Source organism: Medicago sativa, chromosome 8 (genome assembly GCF_051527215.1).
Source record: "Medicago sativa cultivar Bolivia chromosome 8, Bolivia_mono, whole genome shotgun sequence".
Taxonomy (NCBI): Eukaryota; Viridiplantae; Streptophyta; class Magnoliopsida; order Fabales; family Fabaceae; genus Medicago; species Medicago sativa.
Genome location: NC_140756.1, coordinates 62,688,218 through 62,712,040, shown reverse-complemented (window position 1 = coordinate 62,712,040; position 23,823 = coordinate 62,688,218). Strand labels below are relative to the sequence as shown.

At 34.4% G+C, this 23,823-nt stretch overlaps 1 protein-coding gene across 4 annotated transcripts; it reads left to right on the top strand.

The window, feature by feature from the left end:
* Positions 1 to 616: 616 nt before the first annotated feature.
* PHYLLO (2-oxoglutarate decarboxylase/hydro-lyase/magnesium ion-binding protein) lies at positions 617 to 21,581 on the top strand. 4 transcript variants are annotated; one of them, XM_085731480.1, is made up of 27 exons: positions 617 to 1,023; positions 2,320 to 2,528; positions 3,398 to 3,515; positions 3,681 to 3,797; positions 5,102 to 5,203; positions 5,424 to 5,483; positions 5,573 to 5,641; positions 6,061 to 6,165; positions 6,240 to 6,434; positions 8,220 to 8,318; positions 8,829 to 9,395; positions 9,540 to 9,764; positions 10,030 to 10,332; positions 11,863 to 11,930; positions 14,436 to 14,594; positions 15,496 to 15,621; positions 15,705 to 15,836; positions 15,954 to 16,071; positions 16,848 to 17,003; positions 17,219 to 17,461; positions 17,572 to 17,739; positions 17,904 to 18,047; positions 18,909 to 19,370; positions 19,527 to 19,820; positions 19,900 to 20,057; positions 20,163 to 20,270; positions 20,977 to 21,581. In XM_085731480.1, exons 1-27 carry the CDS (start codon positions 685 to 687, stop codon positions 21,221 to 21,223), a joined length of 5,091 nt encoding a protein of 1,696 aa, XP_085587606.1. In that variant the 5' UTR covers positions 617 to 684; the 3' UTR covers positions 21,224 to 21,581. The 4 variants fall into 4 exon arrangements, with proteins under 4 accessions (XP_085587606.1, XP_085587608.1, XP_085587609.1 ...); XM_085731482.1 differs by having other exon boundaries at positions 5,102 to 5,229; XM_085731483.1 differs by lacking the exon at positions 2,320 to 2,528 and having other exon boundaries at positions 5,102 to 5,229.
* The last annotated feature ends 2,242 nt before the right edge of the window (positions 21,582 to 23,823 follow it).

Genomic DNA, 23,823 nt, shown 5'->3' with positions numbered 1-23,823 from the left:
AGCTTACCAAAAAATAAATGTTATGTTACCAGAAAACGTGAGAAAGATGTGGACAAGTTGTGGTACCAACTACCAACCATACAAGACTCCAAAACGCAACAAATAAAAGATCAGATGGTGACCAGTTTTTTTCCTTAAGACGAAGATGGTGACAATAAGTGATCTTTTTTTAATTAAAATAAAAATATATTGAAATATGTAAAAACAAATTTTATAATAAAAATTTAGAAAAGGGATAACAATGTCTCAATTCAAAGCAGAGAATATCTTTGAGTTTTTCGAAAGTTGACAAATATAAATACATTTACTTCCATTCGAATACACTAGCGGGGGATCGAACTAACATTTTGACTTAAGGTCTATTATTTTACCACTAAAGTAAACTAAATCCATGAAATTTATAATTGTGTGAGTTTTGGTCGCACTTGAAAATCGAAAAAATACAACTTTAATTTTTTTTTTTTACAATGATGAATGTTGACAGATATTAAAAATTCACGAATAAACATAGGAGTCGAGATTTAAAATTCGGTTAAATTATCCCATCTATCAATTTTGACATTTTTGTCTCGTAAAAAAATAAAAATAAATTAAGACTACCAAGTACCAAAATACCAACTACTTCATTTCATTTGTCACTGATACCTTATCTCCTTCCTTTCTTCCCTCCAAACCCAACCAATCATGAATTTACCTGTACCAATTCTCCGATCTTCACCCTTCAACGCCTCACTCGTTCTCATCTTCCCACATTCACATTCCTCCATTTCATCTTCTCCTCCACCTTTCGCCATTGGAGTTACTCGAACAGTACTTCCTAAACTTCATGTTGTTTCAGGTGGAGTGAGATTCGACTGGTCATTACCTCTAAACGACGACGACGAAGTTGTTTTCGAGCACTGCGTAACGAAGACTCTGCCTCCCGCGCTTACATTGGAAGACGGACTTCACAAATTCAAGGATGCTCTTGAGATTTTGAAGCTTGCTCCGCCTACTTGTGAGACTGGATTCCTTAGGTTTCAGGTATCTCAATGCCCAACCATAGTTCTATCTTCTTCTTCTTTTTAATTGGAATTTGTGTTGTGACAATGTGGAATTAGTAACTACTCCATCCGTCTCTAAATTATTGTCGTTTAAGGTTTGTGCACGGTTATTAAGGAAATGATTGATTGTGTTGATTTCAATGATAAAATTAATATCATTTGCTAAAATACCCTTATTAATTGTAGTTAGTGGAGTAGTTAAGTTTGATGAAATTCAATAAATAAGGGTATAATAATAGAAAAAAATAATAAATGCTGCATTGGTATTCTAAAGTGACAATTATTTTGAGAAAAAGAAAAAATGTTAAAGAGACTATTATTGTGAGACGGATGGAGTAATTTACATGAAACTCAAATTTCTTTATATTGTTGTGTTTTCATTCACATTATTCCATCTACATTTGCATGTTACACTTAGTGGAGTAGTTAGGCGTGAAACAAGATTCAATGGTAATCTATAATGACAAATAATATGAAATGGATAAACATTCTAAACATACACTTACCCTCTCTGTTTGGTAAAAAGTAGCGGATAACCAATAAATTAGCTTAAAACGGATAACCGATAAGCTAGCTGATTGAATTTGTAGTTTTCGGTAAAATTAGTGGTTGGATTAGTTTATAAACATGGAATGACATAAAAAAAGATATGTTTAATTAATATTTATTTTTTGAATTAATACAACAGGGGTAAATTTAGAAGGAAAAAAAAAAGAAGATAAGTTATAAGCTACTTGAATTAGCTTATCAAAAAATGCTATAAGATGGTAAAAATACTTTGTAAGCTCATGACAAAATGACAGATGCCAAACGGGTCTTTTTTAGTCATATTAACTTATAAGCTATAAGCTTGCTTATTGTGCTTGCCAAACAAACCCTTAATATGAGACCAAAGAAGTAATAAAGTATCTTATAATATCTTTGTATTATAGTAGAGTATCTTAGTTTATTTCCTAGGATTAATTTCTAATCTTACAATATATTTGATGATCTCTTAAAATATATTAGTTTCTAATTTTCCTATTTATTTATTAAGTTACTATCAAGTTGGTTTTTTGAGAAGTTACTATCAAGTTATTGTAGATTATATTTAAGTTCTTATTATTTATCTTACCCTTTTATCTAAAACACCATAGCTTCAAATGAAGCCAAGTATAATGAAATATATTCTATAGTATGCTGTGACTGTGAGATCGTGTAAAGCAGCTTAAAGTTGGAAAAGAAATGTTTGAATGATGATCTTATGTTATGTGGATGTGTGCGTTTGATTGTTTAGGTGATGGTACCTCCAAGTTCTAAGGCATTGAGTTGGTTTTGCTGTCAACCAGAGTCATCAGAAGTCTTTCCTCTGATTTTTGTTTCGAAAAAAATGGATGATCCCACGTGTAAGTCACTTTATGTGAATGGAAGCCGTGGAGTTTTTGGCATCGGTACTGCAGTTTCTTTTGTACATTCTTCCCTTGGAAACAAGAGTTTGATCAAAAGGTCTGTTACTTCAACCGGATCTTTGTTTCTTTTGGTTATGTCTTTTCTCCCTGGCCGTGATGGCTAGAGATTCAAGTTAATATTTATTGACTCTTTGTGGAAATGATGAGGAGACACATGGCTATAAGAATTAGAATGTGAGTGGAGGGCATACTGGAGGGGAATGAAGGGATTAAATCTTTACTGTCTGGTTTCTTTTTCTTGGAAGGGATGACAGCAAATTCCCTCGTAACACAGTTTTGGCTCCTCTCCAATATTGGAGGATTTGGAGGGGAGAAAAGACGATTTTTATAATTTTTTAAATGCATCGACTAAAATGTCACATGAAATGTTAAAAAGGGTGTGAAAAGTAAATTAGCATTTCTCTTCCATTAAAATTTATCTTGTTCTTTAATGAACCAAACAAAAGAGGGTTGTTTCCCCTCCCCTCTCGTCGTTTGGACGAAAAAGACACTAAGAAGGGTTTGGATGGGTGAGAGAAAAAAAATGAAGATATGAATGTGTAGAAACTTCTGATTTGTTTCTCATGAAAGCATAGTACAGGACACAACCCAGGTTAATTTCATTAGTTAAAACTGACCTTTAAAAATCAGCAATGGATGCAAATACATAGTTGCTGTTCATTGAGACATAAACCCTGGTGTGGTTTGTGGTGGATCAAGGGGTAATGGGAAATATTAAATCAGATTTGGATCTTAGCAGAACTTGAGTTGTTGTTCCTGCCGTATATATCAGTGGACCACACAAACATTTATGTATTTAAAGGTGGTGCCATGGAACTTCATTTATAAGTTAATTGTGATGGTATCTGGTTATACTCGGAATTTTACTTATTTTGAACTTACCAAAGAATGAATTTATTTTTGCAGATTCATCTCAACTGATTCCACCGATATAGTGGCCTATGGTTTTATGGATATTAATTTAGATAATGATTCGGTTAGAATTAATCACGAGGCTGGTTCTTTTAGCTTTTTCATCCCCCAGGTATAGCTTTATCTGTATCATAGTGCCATTAGATTAACAATATTATACTTCCTGTTGCATTTCTTTCTAATAATTATTTAGCATGTATTCTTATCATTACCACAGTTATAATATTGTTTGATGGTCTCATAACTGACATTTAAACTATAATTTTTGTCACGACAGATTGAGTTAGATGAGATGGAAAGTGCTTCTATTCTGACAATGACACTTGCATGGGATAACTTTTCCCTTTCTAATTTTGGGAAAGCTCTTCATTTGCTCGAAGTTTCTCTAAACCAGGTGCTTGCAATGCTTTCATTATATATTTTAGTTTGTGTTTGGTTAATTTCGTATATACCAGTGTTAAGAGTTATTGGTAGGTAACAGTAACACAATCAATTAGTTAGATAGTGGGTTACTGAGAGTTAGTTAGAATGTATGAGATGGTTTGTTATAAGGGTCATGTTAACTAGTGCCCTCGGGGCACTAGTGAAGAACACAAAAAAAGGTAAGTTATTAATTGAAAATAACATTTTCTACACTTTTAAATATTTGATTACACAAGTTCCAAGAAACTCTTACTATACTTGTTTCCGTAACTAGTGCCCCAGGGGCACCAGTAAGGAGAGATTATAGAGCTTACCTTTTTTATGTAAAAGGATTTTGAGGGGGAGAGCACCACATCTCTCGAATACCTGGAATGTAATAGATCGTTTACCACTATAAATAAATTTTTATTTCGTTCCTATCAGTTATTACTTATTATTAGCGTTACGAGTTATCGCTGAATTATATGAAATCATATGGGCTTGGTCCAAATGTTCTTGTACTGCACATAGTTGTCAGCCCTGGACTGCAGCACGGAGTGGCTGACCTTATGCTATAGTGGGACTGGGACTGTGGGATTAGAGGTAGCGTGGTGACTGCTATTCCGACGATTAGTAAAACAAGGTAAATAATTTATACTCTATAATATATTTTGGTTAAAAGACATAAGACCATTAAGTATTAAAGATTTTCATAATCAATACTAAATTACTGACCTACAAACAGAGGTGAAAAAATAATTCACAGTATGGATTTGAAGTATAGGATATTAAAAAAAGAGACCACAAAATAGAGACGGAGCTTGACATCACTCAATACTCCGATGCATGAAGCTGGAGAGCAACGGGCTTATAGAAAACCACGTGAGCTGACTGGGAAAGATGCCAAACCAGGCACGAGTCGTGCCGGATAATATAGAAAATAAGGTCCGAAGGAAAGAGAGACACAATGAATTGGACAAGATTTATAAGAGGGCAAGCAATTTATTAAGTAAAAGCTGTTAGAAGGGCATTTTTTTATAACCGGTTGAACAGCTTCCCTTCAATATGTGTTTGGAACGATCATTTAGAAAAGAAAGGTTTAGGTGAACTCAACTGAGATCTTATATCAAGTTTGAAGGAAATTTGTAATGCATCATTTTGTAGTTGATTCCATGTACATTAAGGATTTACATTATATAAATTAATACGCATACTTAGTTTTCTTGAATTATGAGTAAATATGTCCTAATATATGAACTTGTATGTGTGTCTGATATTATATTTCATTCGGTGTAGGTCATATATCATGTCTGGTCCACTTCCAGCGCTGAGAAATCCAAATGTGTAAGAGCTGCCCTCAGAAAACTCAATTTGGTAGAAGATAGATCTATTCCAAGGGTATAAGCTCATTTCTTTCATAATATGTAAGTTTTACTTGAAACATGCAGTTGTTAATATTTTTTTTATCATGTTAATCTTTTGGATTTTCTTTTTCATCGGTCATAACGACTTGTTAGATGCTAATTCTTATAAGCCATTTGCTTAATCTTTGTATTTTTTGTTTGCATCAATTTGATTATTGAGTATTGCTTGTTTCCTCATCTGAATGAATTGCTAGGTCTACATAAACACTGTTGCACGGGGAGGAACAGAAAGTGTGAGCAACATCATGGAACTGGTATCATATTTTTCTCGCATTTTCGATCTGCAAATGTCTGCAATCATCTGGATGATGAACAACTTTAATTTTGATCACCTCTATTGCAGAAAGAGTCTCCATCTTCTAGTCAATTCTGTGCCAGGCTTTCAGCAACCCTCACTGTTTCAAATAACATGGTACATTTATTTAATGTATTCATTGTATATCTGCCAAAAATAATTGGAAAAAGACATTCCTGTGTCTTAGTGATTGAAATAATTTTAATTTATCTGGCTTTTCCTGAGCTTATACTACTTGAGAATGACGGCAAGCCAGAATATGGTTGCAGTACACGAAATATACATATTTTTTATTGTATGCATCAAAGTTCTGCTGTGAACACATTTCTCCTCTTGATTCTTTAACTACAACTTTATCATCCGTAAAATGCATGCATCTTTTCACTTTCTCTTTGATAAAAAACATGCTTACTAGTGATACGTCAGATTTATATTTTATTCTCTCATGAAGTGGATTGTGGATTTACCTTAATAACACTAGAATGTTTAAACTATGCTGAAGTTTGTTCGTGTTAATGTCTGTCTTTTATTATCAGTTGGATCATTCCACTGAATTTTCGCACTCACTGAACGGAAGCGCCAATATCAATGCTGTTTGGGCATCACTTTTAGTTGAAGAATGTGCACGACTTGGTTTGACGGTGAGATGATGATAAATGATTATAAATCTGCTGTTCCCCCTAAATGCAAGATTCTGATTTATTCTTTTTTCTAGTATTTTTGTGTGGCACCTGGATCTAGATCTTCCCCACTTGCTGTTGCTGCTGCAAGTCACCAATTAATTACTTGTATTTCATGCTTTGATGAACGTTCACTTGCATTTCATGCTGTTGGATATGGAAGAGGTTCTCACATTCCAGCAGTAGTCATAACATCATCAGGCACTGCAGTTTCAAACCTTCTTCCAGCTGTGAGTTCCATTATATTGATTTTTCAGTTTACAGATTTGTTTGTCATCTTGAATGCATAATAATTTATTAATTCTAATGATTTAATTTGTATTCCTTCTGTGAGCTACCACTAATACTCGTTATTGAGATAGGCAAATATTTACCGAGTTGCTTGAGAAATCCCTCTGTATAATCAACTATATACTATTATTAAGGAAAAGTAAGGAGAGTTATTATATCATAGCTATAAAAACAAATATATCTGGCACTAAATGGGAGATAATTTCCAACATTTGTGTCATGGGATTTTTTCACATTATTTATTTTAGGACGGATCGGATTTTTATTTTTTCCTGGTTCCTATCCCCACTTAGTTTTTATATTTGTTAGAAATACTGTAAATAAGGTAATCATGGGAAGATCCTATGTATTATGGTGCTTAGGGTGTTGAGATCCCATATCGACTTGAGATATAGGCAAAGTAATCCTTAAGGGTTGGGCAATCCTCATCTCTTGAGATAGCTTTTGATGTTGAGTTAGGTTTATGTACTCGGCAACCGCCCCAGTGGCCACCATCGAGCTGTTGTATGACGTTGTGGCCCCTAGGCGCTACACGAGACCGCGTAGCATTGAAATATTGATGAGCCGACGTAGCACCGCAAATAGTAGCCATAGCAGCCTCAATGGTGAATTCCATTTGAAAACCTATTATGCCCTCAGTTTAGAGCCGCTCCCTCTCTTTTTATAGTCATTTTGGTCATTTTCCCCCTAAAATCCTAAACGACAATGAAATAGGGTTCTCATACATCTCCTCTCTTCTCATTTGTTTTCCTCTCCTAAACAGTCAAACACAGTTTGTCTCCGCAGCCCTCCACCTTTTGGGACATTCCAGTGATCATTTGTTCGACTTTCTGTGGCCCTCCTCTTGTGTGCAGGTTGTTATGTTCTGCGCAGGCTCCCTTTGTTCAGGCTGTTTGGACTGAAAGAGGTTGTTCCTCTGTTCTGCTCATGTTCTCCCTATGTTCTGCTACTGTTCCCAGCTTTGTATTCTGACAGTATAACATGCCTCCATATCCCTCTCTGTTCTGCTCATTATGGGAACATCACATTCCCAACCAAATCCTTAAAGAGATGCTCAATATTTTAAGCGTGGGAAGCTAAAACTTATTTGCTTTATATTGGTTTTGAATATTAGTAACAATGAACTTTGATTGTTAGTTATCTATATGTCTAGTTTTGTGTGTAGTTTGAGTTTTTTATGTGTATGGTATACATTTTTGCATTGTTTCCCTGAACTTAGACATACCGGCCATACCGCTACTTGTTATACCATTATAGCCTTTTTGGGGTTTGATGTTATGCTCTCCTATTGAGATTGACTGCATAGAGTTAGGCCTAATTACCAAATTCTAAGATGGTATTTTAGCATATCCTAGATCTCTCATTCATCGGACCACTTATATTTGTTCATGCTCTAGATGTCTAATCCTATGCGTATAGGTTGTTATTGGACCACCTGCTTTTGTCCATGCTCTAGATGTCCAGTCCTGAGCGTGAGGGGGTGTATTGAGATACCACATCCAACGTGGGACACTTTACTGTTAGGATAGGTGTAAATCCTTGTATATATGTCTGTATAAAATATTTTTCTGTGTTTATTTCAAATACATGGATTCTGTAACATGTCGCTTATGATTCCATCAACTTTAATTGTATTATTCATTCACCTGAAGGATATGTAGCTCACGATAGTTGAGATACAAATATAATTTTGACCACTTTAATTGAGTAATAAAAATGGTCAGGTTGTGGAGGCAAGTCAAGATTTTGTGCCGCTTATTTTACTCACAGCTGATCGACCGCCAGAGCTTCTGGATTGTGGGGCAAACCAAGCAATTGATCAGGTTAGATCCATCAATTTCTTATATATTGTGGTGCATTGCATGGGTATTATAATATATTGGTTCACTGGTGGTTATACTTATATACAATGCTGAATTCGGGGGTCAAGGGAGAGGCGAGATCTCCAAGATGCATTTATTGTGTCAAATCAGCATAAATTTGCATTAGTTTCTAATTTTCTGTGATTTATATTTCAATAGACATGATTCTCCCGTTTTACGTTGATATATAATGTTTGATCTCAAACTGTTTTCTGGATGCTTTTTCTTCCTGAAAATGGAATGCAATTCTCTGCTTGTGCACCATAGATTGAGGATAGATGATAAAGGCATCTGAAATATATTTTTTTTCTTCAAACTCAAATAAACTTGGATGCGTTCTTATGTTTCACTTTTCTTCTTGGTTTGTGTTAAAGATTTATTATACAAAAACCCTTCACCTGTTTTTGCCCAGCAGCTTAACCTTTTTCTCTGGTGGTTCTTGACATGGTTTCCTTTGAACTTACGTATCAGGTGAACCATTTTGGTTCTTTTGTGAGATTTTTCTTTAATCTCCCTGCACCAACAGATCAGATTCCTGCAAAGATAGTACTTACTACTCTTGATTCTGCTGTACATCGGGCAACTACTTCTCCGTGTGGTCCCGTGCATATTAACTGCCCTTTCAGAGAGCCTTTGGAAAGCAGCCCCCTCAGCTGGTTATCAAGCTGTTTAAAAGGATTAGACTTCTGGATGACTAATGCTGATCCATTTACCAAGTATATTCATATGCAATTGTCTCATCCATGTATAAATGCTCGTGGTGAAATGATTGAAGTTTTAAATCTGATTCAAAGAGCCAACAACGGTCTTCTACTATTTGGTGCAATCCATTCAGAGGATGAGATGTGGGCTGCTCTTCTTTTGGCTAAGCACCTCCAGTGGCCTGTTGTAGCAGATATCTTGTCAGGGTTGCGGTTGAGAAAGCTTTTAACTTCTTTCTCTGATATTGAAAGAAATTTTATTTTTGTCGATAATCTTGATCATGCTCTTCTCTCAGATTCTGTCAAGAGCTGGTTGAAGATTGATGTAGTTATTCAGGTATCACTTATTCACTGGTCTATTTTGTGCCCTCCATGTATTTCTGTCTATAATCTTCTTTATATTTATTTCTGTTTCTTGTCATATACATTTTCGGCCACAAACTAGTTGTTTATGTACTACATTTGTGTATTTTTGGTCCAGATGGGAAGCAGGATAACCAGCAAACGAATCTGTCAAATTCTTGAGGAATGTGCTCCTTCTTCATATATTATGGTTGACAAGCATCCATTTCGTCATGATCCCTCACATATTGTAACCCATCGGATACAAACTACCATTTTTGATTTTGTGGGCTGCTTACTTAAGGTTACTTTTCCACATTCGAGGAGCATATGGAGCACTTGCCTACAGTTGCTGAGTAAAATGGTATTTATTTCAATCAACGAAAGTTACTTCCTGTTCTGATAATGTTGAGAACTTTTTACTTGTTACAGCTAATCCGATGTATTCTTGTAGTAACCTGTCTAATTTATGCCACATAAAAATATTTCTACCAGAGTCGGTATTTATTAAAATGTTGTTGAAGTGACGTTCTGTTGAGGTTTCTGTTTGTCTGTTTATCGTGCCTTGATATAGGATAGAGCTGCAGCCATTTTCTTGTAAGCTTTCTCTCAGACATTTTAATTTGCAGGTTGAATGGCAGATACAATTTCAGATCACTGCTGAGTCCTCCCTAACTGAACCTTATGTTGCACATGTGATGTCAAAAGCTCTTTCCCCTGAATCTGCTCTTTTCCTGGGTAACAGTATGCCTATTCGTGATGTAGATATGTATGGACATAGTGGGCCCATACACGGTCATAGTGTTGCATCTCTTATGCTAAATTCAGACTTACCACTTACCTTGATGAGGGTGGCTGCTAACAGGGGAGCTAGTGGTATTGATGGGTTACTTAGCACGGCCATTGGTTTTGCTGTAGGATGCAACAAAAAGGTAACCACTTATAATTTTGTAAGCACCCATTTTACATATGTTAGCTGCTGGTTGTTGTAGTTAACCGTCTCTTGGAGGAATATTCTATTAGTTTAAAATAGGTATTTTTTATAGTAAAGAAGTATTCTTGATTGACTCATGTGTCTTGAGGAAATAGAAAGTTTGGGATATGTCCTTTTCTGAATAACTATTTTTCTACAAGAAGACAATCAGGAGCAGAGGATTGGTTACTGTTATTGAAGACTGCATGAGAAATATGAGTGGGTGGGTAAACCTTTTAACAAATCTGCCAACGTGGCAAGTCAGTTAGGTAATGTATGAAGGTTGGATGAGAGAGAAGTTAAGAAAGAGTTGAGTGTGGGATTGGATGGGAATGGGAGGTTACTGGTCTCAAGAATGACCTGAATTTACTTTTCCTCTTTTTTGTTTCTGTCAGTTATGTTTTTGTTTTCTGTAATGTCTTGACCTGATTCCATCTTACTTGAAATTGATTTTCATCAGAGTTTAAGTAATGTAACGGGTTCAATATGGTTTTAAAATTTGAAAGAGGGTGCAAACTCTTGGATCGTGTGTAGACTTGTAATTCAATACAAAAATAGTATTTGAGAACCCTACCCATAGAAAGAGAGAAAGAGACATAAGAAGAATGTAATGGGATACACTACAGTGTGTGGGCCTCATATTTATATTACTAGGTCGAGTAAGTAATATATAAGAATAAATTTGGCCGAGCCCATAAATTCAAGACTAATTCCTAATGACTCTTATTATAATAATTCTCAACACTCACCCTCAAGCTAGATCATAGATTCCCCACGCACTTAACTCAAGGCCTTTGAAAACAAATCTGCCCGTTGTTTACTTGCCCTGACATAGGATGTAGATATATGATTTAAGTTAACCTTCTCTCGGATGAAACGACAGTCTACCTCAATGTGTTTTGTTTTTATATGAAAAACTAGATTTGATGTAATATGTATGGCAACCCAGTTATAACACCACAATTTCATAGGGCATAAAATCTATAAGAAAGTTGATTATCTACCTCAAGTTGGTGCATGCATGTCGGCACATAAAATCTTTAAGAAAGTTTCTGCAAGCTGGTGTCCTATTAATACATTGATGTCATATAGAGCCCTAAGAACTTTCACCATACGAGGTTGACAATAGTCAAATATCTTGGGGCAGTGACATTGACACCCATGATGTTTTGGATAACCCCATAAAGGCCTTCGGTTTCTTAAGTGTTTAGAAACTTAGCCTGCTCTCAAATAGTCTTCAAGTGGAATAAGCATGAAAGATTTGCTTCAAAGATGGATGAAATGGAGGATTTGATAATGGAGTATAGTTGTGAGTCCATCATAGCACATCAAGAGCGCTTGTTGGCATCCATAGTCGTACCCACTTTATCTATTAGTGCCATAGAATTATATTTATAAAAATTGTTTAACCGTTTATATTCTGCTTTAGTATTATACCATTTCTTACTTTATCTTCTTAACATTATTTTTACTCCATAATTTCATTCAGGTGTTCTGTGTAATTGGAGATATTTCATTGTTGCATGATACAAATGGTCTGGCAATTTTGAACCAGCGGTAGGATCTTTACCGAATTTTCTCTTAGATTTTTTATATTCGCTTAAATATATTGTTGATCCCTCAAAATATCACCACATTTTTTGGTCCCCATTTTTTAAGTTTTTGAAATTCAAACAAGTCCTTCAGAAATTGTTTTTGCGTACTGAATTGTCTCTTTTAGTTTGTTATGTTATATCACCGCAAATTCACATCGACATCCTTTGTGGAGACATTCGTCATACTCAACATTACACGTGGTTGTGATGACCACAGTGATGGTTGGAAACTCTCATTAGCTACATCTATTTTGAAACTTCCATGATGCCGTTTTTTGGAAGCAGGATTTCAACCAAAATCTTGAGTATTAGCTCAAACACAACAATCAAAATGGGATGATTCAGTTTGAATTTCTGGGTCAAGACCAATTATAAGACATGACTGCCAAAAATTCCTATGGTCCCCACATATCACAAGGCATAAAACATGCTAAGAAGGATTTTCCAACCATTGTTACTTATGGTCCCCGTGAATAAAAACTGTGGCCATGTATTTCAACAAAATAGTAGATTATTTGGGTGTGTTTGGGTAAACATCTTAATGAAGTACTTATTAAATAAGTGCTTAACATATAAACACTTATGCATAAAATATTTATATAATCAACTAGGGAATATGGTTAAACTTTTTTTTATAAGTTGTAAGCTGTTATTATAAGCTATCTTTGAGATCTTGTTCAAACAAGCTGAAAAACAACTTACAGAAATGTCATAAACAATTTTCTTAAGCTCTCTCAATCACTTAAACAATGTCATAAGAGAAACCCAAATAATCTCTTCAAAACGCGTATTAGTTTGTAATTGCCAATGAAAAGATCAATAGTTGTGGGTGCAGGCAACAAAGAGGCTTGTGTTGTGGTTGTGACAGCTGGTAGCAATCCCAGTAGGGAAGAATCCAGTACTTTTGAGTGGTGGGGCTCTAGTAGGTGATGTCAATGAAGCACCATTGTAGATGCAAATCAAGCTTCATTGACCTCCTGCCACAATATTATAGTTGATCTAGGTTAGTATTATTTTTTTTTTTTTGGTGAATATCTAGGTTAGTATTGTTTATACTAGTTGCAATTTGCATTGCTTGCCACATGTGATTTGAGCCTGGAGAGTATTATGTTAGGGTTTGTGGAATATGTGATCAAATTTGAAAATTTCTACCACACCAAAAAGATGATAAGCCATAGAGGCCATGCCATCAAAATGTCAACTGAATAAAACGCCTTGTAGGATCACAGTCTCCTCAAAGGACTCCGCATGTGCACAATACCATTTATTAAGGAAAATAAAATATATAATGGACATGTTTGGATATTTTTTAAAATGGGGGACCAAACTGAAATTGTGATATTTTCAGAGACTAAACACATTTAAGCCTATTATGTTTGTTTATGTGTTCTGTTGGAAATGGAAATTATTAGTATATTATTGTATATTTTACTGATTTGTAGATAGTCACAATTATTGTACAGGCAGTAATGAACCAAATTTTGTGATTAATATAATTAGGGAAATGTTAACTTGTGCCCTTAAGGCACAAGTTAATGAAACAAATATAGAAATAACTCATTGGAATGTGTGCAATACATTTAATCTTTAACTTTTTAATGAGTTGAATGCACAAAATTTTATAAAATATTTCTCCTTTTAGGTCTCTTAACATGTGCCCTAAGGGCACAAGTTAACACTACCCATATAATTAAGATAATTTGGATCCATGTATTACTTTGTATCAATATTCTCTGTTTAGTTGATACTTGATGCACACGGCTTACACCAAATTATACTTCTCTTTTCTCTAACTTAACACATTCATACGGCTAGCAAGCTAGAAAATAAAGAGAAAATCATTGGGTGCATGGAAGCAAGAAACAAAGTGATAGTTTTGCAATTATTGGTTAAAACAAATGCATTGAAAATAAAAGCAAGAAACAAACTGAATGCATCCCTGTTATACTGCGGGTTTTATTAGGGGCAGATGCATGTACGTATCTATGGGGGATTTCCCTTGTAAGTAATTTTGTATGCATAAATACAGTTGATAATTTAGATTTTGTACCCATAAAAAAGTAGGTTTTGCCTCCATGAGACAATTTTTTTAATGACCGTAGAAATTTATAAGATTATAAAGAGAATAAATTGATTTTAATTTTACCTGTTATTCTTAGCACTCTTTGAAGAATGGAATATGCACAATCGTACAGGAGATAAATCGTTGAATGATTTCTAGGTTAAATACACAGAAAATGATTCTTTATCGTAAGGACAATGCAAATATATTCAACATCTGCGAAATATGAAAATGCCTCTATTTAAGAAGATTTTGGATCCGTTAGAGTTTAATGTAAGTTTTTAGGGAAATTGTTTGCAAGATTAATTATTTTTCTTGATGTACTTACTATTAAATAAAGCTATATATTGTCACTTATATTTGCAAGATTGTTAGGTAATATTCTGAAAATATATCAATTTTTAGGAAATTGCGCAAACCAATGACGATTCTTGTGGTTAATAACCATGGAGGTGCGATTTTCAGTGTTCTTCCCTTGGCAGATAAAGTCGAACGCAGTATACTGCATCAATATTTCTACACCTCTCACAACATTTCGATTCGTGAGCTATGCTTGGCACATAGGTACCAATTTAAATATTTGACATAAATTTTGTGAAAATGATTTTGTATATTGATTATACTTTATGTCATATCTACTAATTTAAATATTTGACATAAATTTTGTGAAAATGATTTTGTATATTGATTATACTATATGTCATATCCTTCCCTTCATTTGCATGCTTATTTATGTAATTAGTGCCACTTAGTTATTTTATCTTTCATTTTTTTGGCTAGGAAAAGCTGAAGACATTAAGTTAGAATATTATAATGTATTTATTTTATTTTGCTCTTTTTCTGCGGTCGTTAGTGGAAGCAAAACTTGGTGTTGTGTTACTCACACCTGCTTTATGCCCATGACGAAGGGTCAGTGTGGTCTTTCTAGTTTGGTCTATAAAACGTACTTGTAATGGATTGTTATATAATTTACGTTGTAGAAGTAATAGCTGTAGACATTTGAGGTACTCTTAAAGTTATGACTTTAGTTCGGTCATCCTAGTGGACACTCTTGATAAGTTATAGCAGAGGATGCTTTGTTTGGAGGAACGACTAGTTTTGTTTTTGACAAATGAGTTAGAAGATGTGATCCTGCAGGAAGAAACTAGTTGGAGAAGAAAACCTAGGATTAATTTTGCTAGTTTTTTTTCTCATAGAGTTGGAATTGATAGAAGTAGAGAGGGTTTTGTCCAGGAAATGGATCCTATGGGAGGTTTGTTACTGAATTGGGGGTAGTGCAAAGGACATCATTAGATTCTACTCTAACCTTAATTCTGAAGAGAATTTTAGGATGGGAGGTTTGTCATTGAATCAGAGCTAGTACAAGTAAAATCGTCTGTTCATACTCTAACCAATGATTTCTTATATTCTTAGTCCATGCTGAGCCAATTCTATCTTTTTCCTGAAAAATGCAATAAACTTGCAGTATCAAACATTTACATGTGAAGACAAAGGCGGAACTCGAAGAAGCACTCTGTGTAGCTCATCATGAACAGATGGATTGTATGGTTGAAATTGAGAGTTCCATTAATGCCAATGCCAATTTTCACAGGTTGATAGAGGTTATGGTTTTTCTAGCTTTTGCTGAGTTTATGAATTATTACCTCTATGCTGACACCTTATATTTTGACCCAGTATTTTGAAAAAAAATGCTTTCCAAACCGCACAAGACACCATAAGATTCCTCTCAGCTCCTTTCAATCAATGCTCTATAAATGATGAGTTCTGTATATACAAAATTCATAAAATAGAGTGTTCAAAATATAGGTGAGTTTTTACATAATGCAGAAATTCTAATCCCCTCTTATTTATTTCAGGATTTGATGGTAATATTTATTTCCTTTGATTCTTTTCCTTGGATTGTATGCATTGATTCTGTGGCAGATTTGCATTAAGCTCCCCATCAACAGCAGCATCTGTTGGTGATAATTGTAAAGAATTTTATAGAGAAGGATTTATTTTATCTGTAATTCTTGAAGATGGAAGTGTTGGTTTTGGGGAGGTTCGTATCTGTCTGTTGCTGTACATAATATTTCATATCTGGTTTAACTTCAGCGTTTTTGTTTAAGTATGAGGGCGAAATAACTATACGGGGCAGTGGTATATTTCACAAGCCACTTTAATGGTTTGTTTGAATGTGAATACTAGAAACAAACAGAAGACTTTAACATCTTAGGATCTGATTTGAAAAATTGTTTGCTGTTTTCACTTTTAATTACAAAATTGTCACATTGTTTTCACTCTTTTTGTGTTCAAATATTTGTATAGGAAACAATGAAAACAAATCTGAAAAAAAAAACATGGAAAATAAGGTGACAATTTCGTAATTAAAACTGAAAACAAAAAATGTTTACTCACCAAAGATGCCCTACTTTTTTCTATACAAAATAAAAACATATAGCCTAACCATTGTGGCTTGAGGATCTTTCTACTACATTCTAAAGCTGTTGATCGAAAAGGCGAAAAATTTACATAGTTTTCATTGAGTGTTGACAGTATTTTTTTTACTTTTTTTTGGACTTACTCAATGATCTAAGGAGAATGAGCGACCCACTAATCAGTCATGTGGTTTACTTAGTTCAAGAGTGATTAACTGCTATCCATTCAAACCAAATTAACCATATAGGTGGGTAGCGGGTCCTCAATTTTGAATTATTTTCCCTTGTCTCTGTTTGCAACGATTCTTTCTTTTTTACCATTCAATTCCTTTTTCATTTTCTTGTAAATTCTCTTAAATTATCTACCACTACCTGTTGATATATTATTGGCATCAAGCAGGTTGCCCCCCTTGAGACCCACAAAGAAAATCTTGTAGATGCTGAATATCAACTTAGGTTTCTTACACATGTCATGGAACAAGTAGATATTAGTAGCTTACTCTCTCTATTGAAGGGCTCATTTTCATATTGGATATGGAATGAATTGGGCATCTTGGTAAGCTTTCTAATCTCATGTGGTTTACTCCGTCTAAGATTGTCCTTTTTTGACATTGTATTAGTACAGATTTGAGTAGGAACTTTCCTTAATGAGCACCAGTGACATTTTAGTTTAAATGTTAACTTAGGAGAACTGTTTCCTTGATAATAACATATCAAAATGTTAGAAACATAACCAATATATTTTTTACATTGTTATTGTCTGTCATGCAGCCATCTTCAATTTTTCCTAGTGTAAGATGTGGTTTGGAAATGGCTATCCTCAATGCCATAGCGGATTCAAAAGGCTCTAACTTGTTGGACATACTCCATCCCTCAAAAAATGAAAACAACAAATATGAAAGGTCATCAGAAATTCAGATTTGTGCGCTAGTTGATTCAAATCAATCTCCAGCTGAAGTAGCTAAAGTTGCAGCCGCACTAGTCAAGGAAGGATTTTCTGCAATTAAGCTGAAGGTGAGCTAGTCTCTCATTGTTTGGTTTCTGCATGATATAATATCTCTTCTACATTTCGTAGTACACTTGTTGGGGAAGATAGAACGCCAATATGTTAAAATGCTATACAGGTAGCACGTTGTCGGGATCCAGTGCAAGATGCCACATTAATACAAGAAGTAAGAAAGGAAGTTGGTTGCCACATTATCATCCGTGCAGATGCAAATCGAAACTGGACTTTTGAGGAAGCTATGAAATTTGGCTCTTTGGTTAAGGATTGTAACCTGCAGTATATTGAGGTAAATAAGAACATAAGACATTTTCTATAATTCTTGGACTTTAAATGCATATTCTTTATTGGTCAACAAAAAAGTTGTGTATTCTTTATACTCTCCATGAGTTTATTTCTTAATAATACATGTTTGTGCGCATTTAAAACTTGATTCCAATTACCCCTTTGCAGGAACCTGTTCAGGATGAAGATGATATTCTCAAGTTCTGTGAAGAAAGTGGATTACCTGTTGCCCTAGATGAAACCATAGATAAAATTCAAGAAAATCCCCTGGAAAAGCTAGTGAAGTTTACTCATTCAGGAATAGTTGCTGTTGTAAGTAAATAATAATCCCCGTCGAATGTTATGGAGTAGGGTAGCTTTACTTCATTTTGGTACTGATACTATGTTCCTTACAAAATCCGAATAGTAAAAACTAGATTATCAAAATTAAATGCCTCTTTTCTGTAGAATTGAGATAATTATAGCCAACTTATATGCCTAGGTATTCAGGACTGAGGAAGGCTGTAGATTCATACGACGAGTTAACCACAATAGTTTTGCAGTGCTATCCATAATCTCTAGCTTTTATTATGATATAGGTATACCACAAACTAAGCAGTTATTATTATTACTAGTATGCAGACGGATACCGACATGCCCGTTTATCTGCTTTTCTCGAATGAAGACCACAGTCAACCTCCACCATAGAAAAAAATTACAATTAAAATTGTAGACACAATTCTATTATTATTTTTATTTCAATTACTATATTTTTAAATCAAATTTGAATTATATGATTATTTTAGATTTGATTTGTTATGATTGATTAAAAGATGAGATAAGATTTTATTCAAAATTTAAATTAGGATAAAATTCAATTATTTAATTAGGTAAAGAATGGTTAAATTGAAATAAAGGAGTTTAGATGAAGGGTAAAATTAGAAGAAAAAACTACATCAAAACTTGGTACTCCTATTATATATTGATATAGATTGAGCTCAACTAGCTGAGCCAGAGACATGCTTCTCGTGCTAATGTTTGACCATTGTGACCCCTGGCAAAAATTGCTCAATATTCAGAATTAGAAAAATACGAGCTGGCTTGTTTAAAAAATAAAATAAAATATAAGCTGACCCATTGTCTATATAAATGCTAATTCTTTGTCTAATTTAGAATTTTATATTGATTTCTTAGGTTATCAAGCCAAGTGTTGTTGGTGGATTTGAGAATGCAGCGTTAATTGCACAATGGGCGCACCAACTTGGGAAGATGGCTGTTGTCAGTTCTGCATTTGAAAGCAGTTTGAGTCTGTCTGCTTATACTCAGTTTTCTAGTTATCTTGAAATACAGAGATCAAATACATTCAAATTGTTCGGTGTTAAGGAAGCACCTTCTGTTGCTCATGGTCTAGGAACCTACCGTTGGCTTAAAGAAGACATAACGCTTGATCCTCTTTTGATTGGTCGTAATCCACATAGTGGTTTAGTTGAAGCATCTGTGGAAAATGCTAGTCTGTTACTACGTGATTTTCAAGTCGACCAGAATGTCATCTGTAATATTATAGCTGAGGAGAAAGTTTGTCGGTATCAATTGAATGTAGAGCATAACAATTTATCTTGTTCTTTTGAAGTTTGTGAGATTGGTCTTAAAACAAATGTAAGTAAAGAAGTCTCCTCACATATTAGTAATAGTTACATTTAGTTTGTTGATTATAATTCTTGGAATTATCATGACATTAAATATATAGTTAGTTCCAAGTAGCTTTGGGACCTTAACATACAGATCTGACTTTGCCAGATTTGGTTAATGTAGGACAATATACTAGTATTTCTTCATGGTTTTCTTGGAAGTGGTGAAGACTGGATTACTATCATGAAGACCTTTTCTGAATCAGCAAGATGCATTTCAATTGACCTTCCTGGTCATGGAAAATCGATATTACATGGTGTAAAAAGTGCTGCTGAGGAACCATCGTTGTCGCTGGAGATAATTTCTGATATATTACATAAACTAATTCATCATGTAGCACCAGCAAAAATTACACTAGTTGGGTATTCAATGGGAGCAAGGATCGCATTGTATATGGCACTGAGATTTAGCAGTAAGGTATAGTGGTGACATTCAATGTTTTTGTTTTGATGTTTTTATGACCACTGGTCAAACAATTTGAACATTTATGATGCAGATAAAGGGAGCTGTGTTAATATCTGCAAGCCCTGGACTAAAAGATAAGTTGGCAAGAAAAATTCGTGCAGCTAAAGATGATTCAAGAGCACGTTCGGTCACTGCACATGGTTTACAGCTTTTTCTCAGCTCCTGGTATGCAGGAGAGATGTGGAAAAGGTTACCTCTTTGTTCCTTACCTTCAGATCAGTGATTTTTGCTTATCTTACTATACTTGAATAACTTATTTCTTCTGCAATGTATCAACTGTTTTTTGTCAAACAGCTTAAGAAGCCATCCTCATTTCAATCGAATCAATGCCAGTCGCTTGCAGCATAATGATGTACACAATCTTGCACAGATGCTGTCTGGATTAAGCATAGGAAGGCATCCGTAAGTTAATTAACCTTTAACTAACTGTTCATTCCTTAACTTATCCATGCACGACTAAAAAATCATTAGTCGATCACCAGATGATATGCCAACGATTATTGGTACAAGACCAGTGATTTATAGTTATACTATTCACATAAATAATAATAATAAAAAAAGTTCTCCAAAATCAAAAGTCGCAGTCTAAACACAATTACCAAAAAAATAAGAACATCTCTCTAAAGCATAATTAAGAAAGAGAAATGGCTACATAGTATTGAAGTAAAAAAACTGTCAGGATTAATTAAAAAAAGCAGAAAACATATTATACTGGAACTGACAATAGGATTTCAGAAGACAGTTGGGGGAATATGGACTGTACATGGGAAAAAAGGGGATAGAGACCTGTATACATGAACGGAGAATTGGCCACAAACAAATCTTGAAAGTTGTGGTCAGTGACCAGAAACAAAACTTAGACCAGCCTTCATTTTTTTCGTCTTAAAATAGGGAAGAATTCAAGGGTTTTTGGTCACATTAAAAGCAGGTTGAATTATACACAATATGGATTCATGTGCCATATGATGAATTGGGCATTTAAATGCTTTAGAAGTGTTTTCCATCATTGAGAAACTACATAACCTCAAATGTTAACAATCTAGTTTTTATTCATCACAATTCACAGATGATTTGTCTATTTAACTCTTGCTATTTCTCTGCATGGCAGGCCTTTGTGGGAAGATTTGCCGAATTGTAGAGTACCTCTTCTTATCATGCACGGAGAGAAGGATAAGAAATTTAAGAAAATTGCTCAAGCAATGATGAATGCAATAAACTCTGGCCTGGGGAGTAAACTTGAAGAAGTGAATGACATACACGAGGTTGTTGAGATTCCTAACTGTGGGCATGCTGCCCATTTGGAGAATCCTCTTCCTCTCATTGCTGCCTTGAGACAATTCCTCACAAGACTATAGAAGTTATGATGTCCATTACGAGGATCAAATAGTAACAGTTATGACACCAAACCATGTATATCTCTTCGTATCTATTTTTTTTCTTTCTAAAAGTGCTATTTTAAAGTAGTTACTTTGTGAGGAAGGACCGAGTGTCTGGTTCAAAGGAAGGACCCTGGTTTCTGTTAGTTCGAAGATGTCAAAATCATGAAGCCAAGAATAGTCTAGTAAGGAAGCCTGAAATTTGAAGTTCTTTCAAATCTACTTTATTACTTGCATTGCATCTCTAATATGTATGTCATGTTAAACGAAGAAAAGAGGCATCAATTGTTAGAAGTAAAAAAAAAAAGGACAGTGTATCCAATTCTCCATTGAAACATGACAGGAACCACTTACATTATGCACACCAAAAGTATGTGTTAAGCCCCCTTCTTCCTCTTTAACCAATCTCCACCAGTGAAAGCAACTATTTACAACAACAATACTATTATTATCCCGTAACAACAATCACTCAGCTAATGTTATTCTCCCTTTCATTAACTATGACAACATACCTCCAAAGACAGTAACCACTCGACCACTATTATCCCCTTGTAACAATTCTACCATCGAGACAAAGTATTTCTTATTTGAGACACAACATTTACACAACATGCAACCTAAAAATTTATCATTTATTGTTATTTCAAATGGAAAAAAATGCGCTCTTATGCATAAAGGGCAACCCGGTGCACTGAAGCTCCCACATACGCAGGGTCCGGGAAGGGGTCCCACCATTTGGTGTATTGTACGCAGCCTTATCCTGTTCTTACACAAGAGGCACATTGACTGCTAGTTAGATTTAAAGAGTTACATAAATTGTCATAAAGAATCCCTTATAGACACCATGAATGTGTTGCAAAAAAAAAAAAAAAAGTGATCGTTGGTGGAAGCACAAAGAGCATGGGGAGATAAGTGCAAGTTGTGAGAAAAGCTAAAAACTTTTGGATTTGAATTTGAGTTTTGAAAATGCTATGAAAATGTGAAAGAGAGGGAAAAGTCTGAGTTGATGTGTTAAAGAAAAGTAGATTATTTTCCTTTGCAATGACTTGTTCAATGTTCACCGTGGAATGGAAGAATACAAATGTGTTGTTTACTAATTAATGTTGAGTGAGAATTTTGTCCGGTATTGTTGTCTAAAAGTTTTCCTAACTTGTGACCATTCATTAAAGTTAAAATTTGCAAGTTTGTGTAAATGGTTGTGTTAGGAAAGCTGTTTGCACATATTAGAAGTGTTTCAGGAGGTGTATCAAATTTTGGTAGAGGATGAAGATAAATTGTGTCTATTGTTATGAAAAACAATTAAAAAAATGAAAAGAGAGGTGGTTTATATTTTTGGTCTGGAAGATATCTCGTTCATTGCAAACAAGAAATTCAGAGAATACAATAGATGAAATGGGGTTAGGTTAAGGACATTCCCAATCCATGACATATAGCTACTCCTACAAGACCATTTGTAGCTTTGTTCTTGCATCTTTTAACAACGAAATTAACTTCAACAATGTTTGGCTTTGACTACATTTGAACATCCATTTCCACAACATTTTGGAGATATTGCAGACCAGATTTGGGGAGCAAGTCATCCTCAAACTCTTTGTTGCTGAAGCCTGCACAATACCTTGATGATACCTGCTAAGTAGAACCCAACATTTGTAGTTTCCTTTGAAACATCAAAAATCAATGTTCACCTTGACATCCGGCATCAATGTTCCACGCACCCCGTCAATCTCAAAAATCGGATTACAAACTGAGTTAAATTCATCAACCATTAAGAAGAAGAAAAATATGATTATGATGGTTTACCTTAGGTTAAGATATGATTGTGGTGTATCGTATAGAATTAAATTATACATAAGGATGTTAAGAATATGATTGAATATCTTTTAGTAGGAAAGAAGAGCATGTTTTGTAAGTATGATTATAATTAGATCTTTTTACTTTTTTTATTTATGTGTGTAATTTCAATTTGTGGTTTTTTTTTTTTTTGTTGAAGAAATTTAAATTTGTGGCGGTAACCACATAAGTTTGGCTCATTTGGGAGAAATTATCTTCACTCAAATACAACTTTACATACACATGAAAATATGTTTATCATTTCTGTAAATGTAACATTTGTACAACTTAATTAGTACAATATATGAAATGAAATTGCTTTTAAAATTAAAGTGGTACTTTTTCCCTGTGTTCTTTTCACGTTGAATTGAATATAAATTATTATATACTGTTTCATTTCATTTCATTTCATTTCATTTGTAGGGAAACAAGTGATTCCTCTGCATTTGTAGGACCACTCCAAATTCAATGCATTTCACGAATGTAGGACCCCCTTAATTAAACATATGAGGTAGTATTAAAGCTCATGTGGCTATACCCTTGTCCACATTTTTATCTTAATCAATGCAAAAATTCAGCCTTAAAAAGAAATATGAAAAACAGAAAGTGACATCTCTCTCACACATTATATAATTATATGGAACTGAAAACCACTCTTCTTATCTCTTTGAAGATGAGGTAAATCTATCCTTTGGATTTCATGAGCTATTTTGGCCCTTCACTCTAGATAATGATATATATATGTGTGG

Bases quoted from the DNA above. Each gene is read 5' to 3' on its own strand.
- PHYLLO (XM_085731480.1), top strand. From the start codon at position 685: ATGAATTTACCTGTACCAATTCTCCGATCTTCACCCTTCAACGCCTCA. The intron at 16,072-16,847 runs GTTCGTATCTGT...GGCATCAAGCAG, and splicing joins GAAGTGTTGGTTTTGGGGAG to GTTGCCCCCCTTGAGACCCA. The intron at 20,271-20,976 runs GTAAGTTAATTA...TCTGCATGGCAG, and splicing joins TTAAGCATAGGAAGGCATCC to GCCTTTGTGGGAAGATTTGC.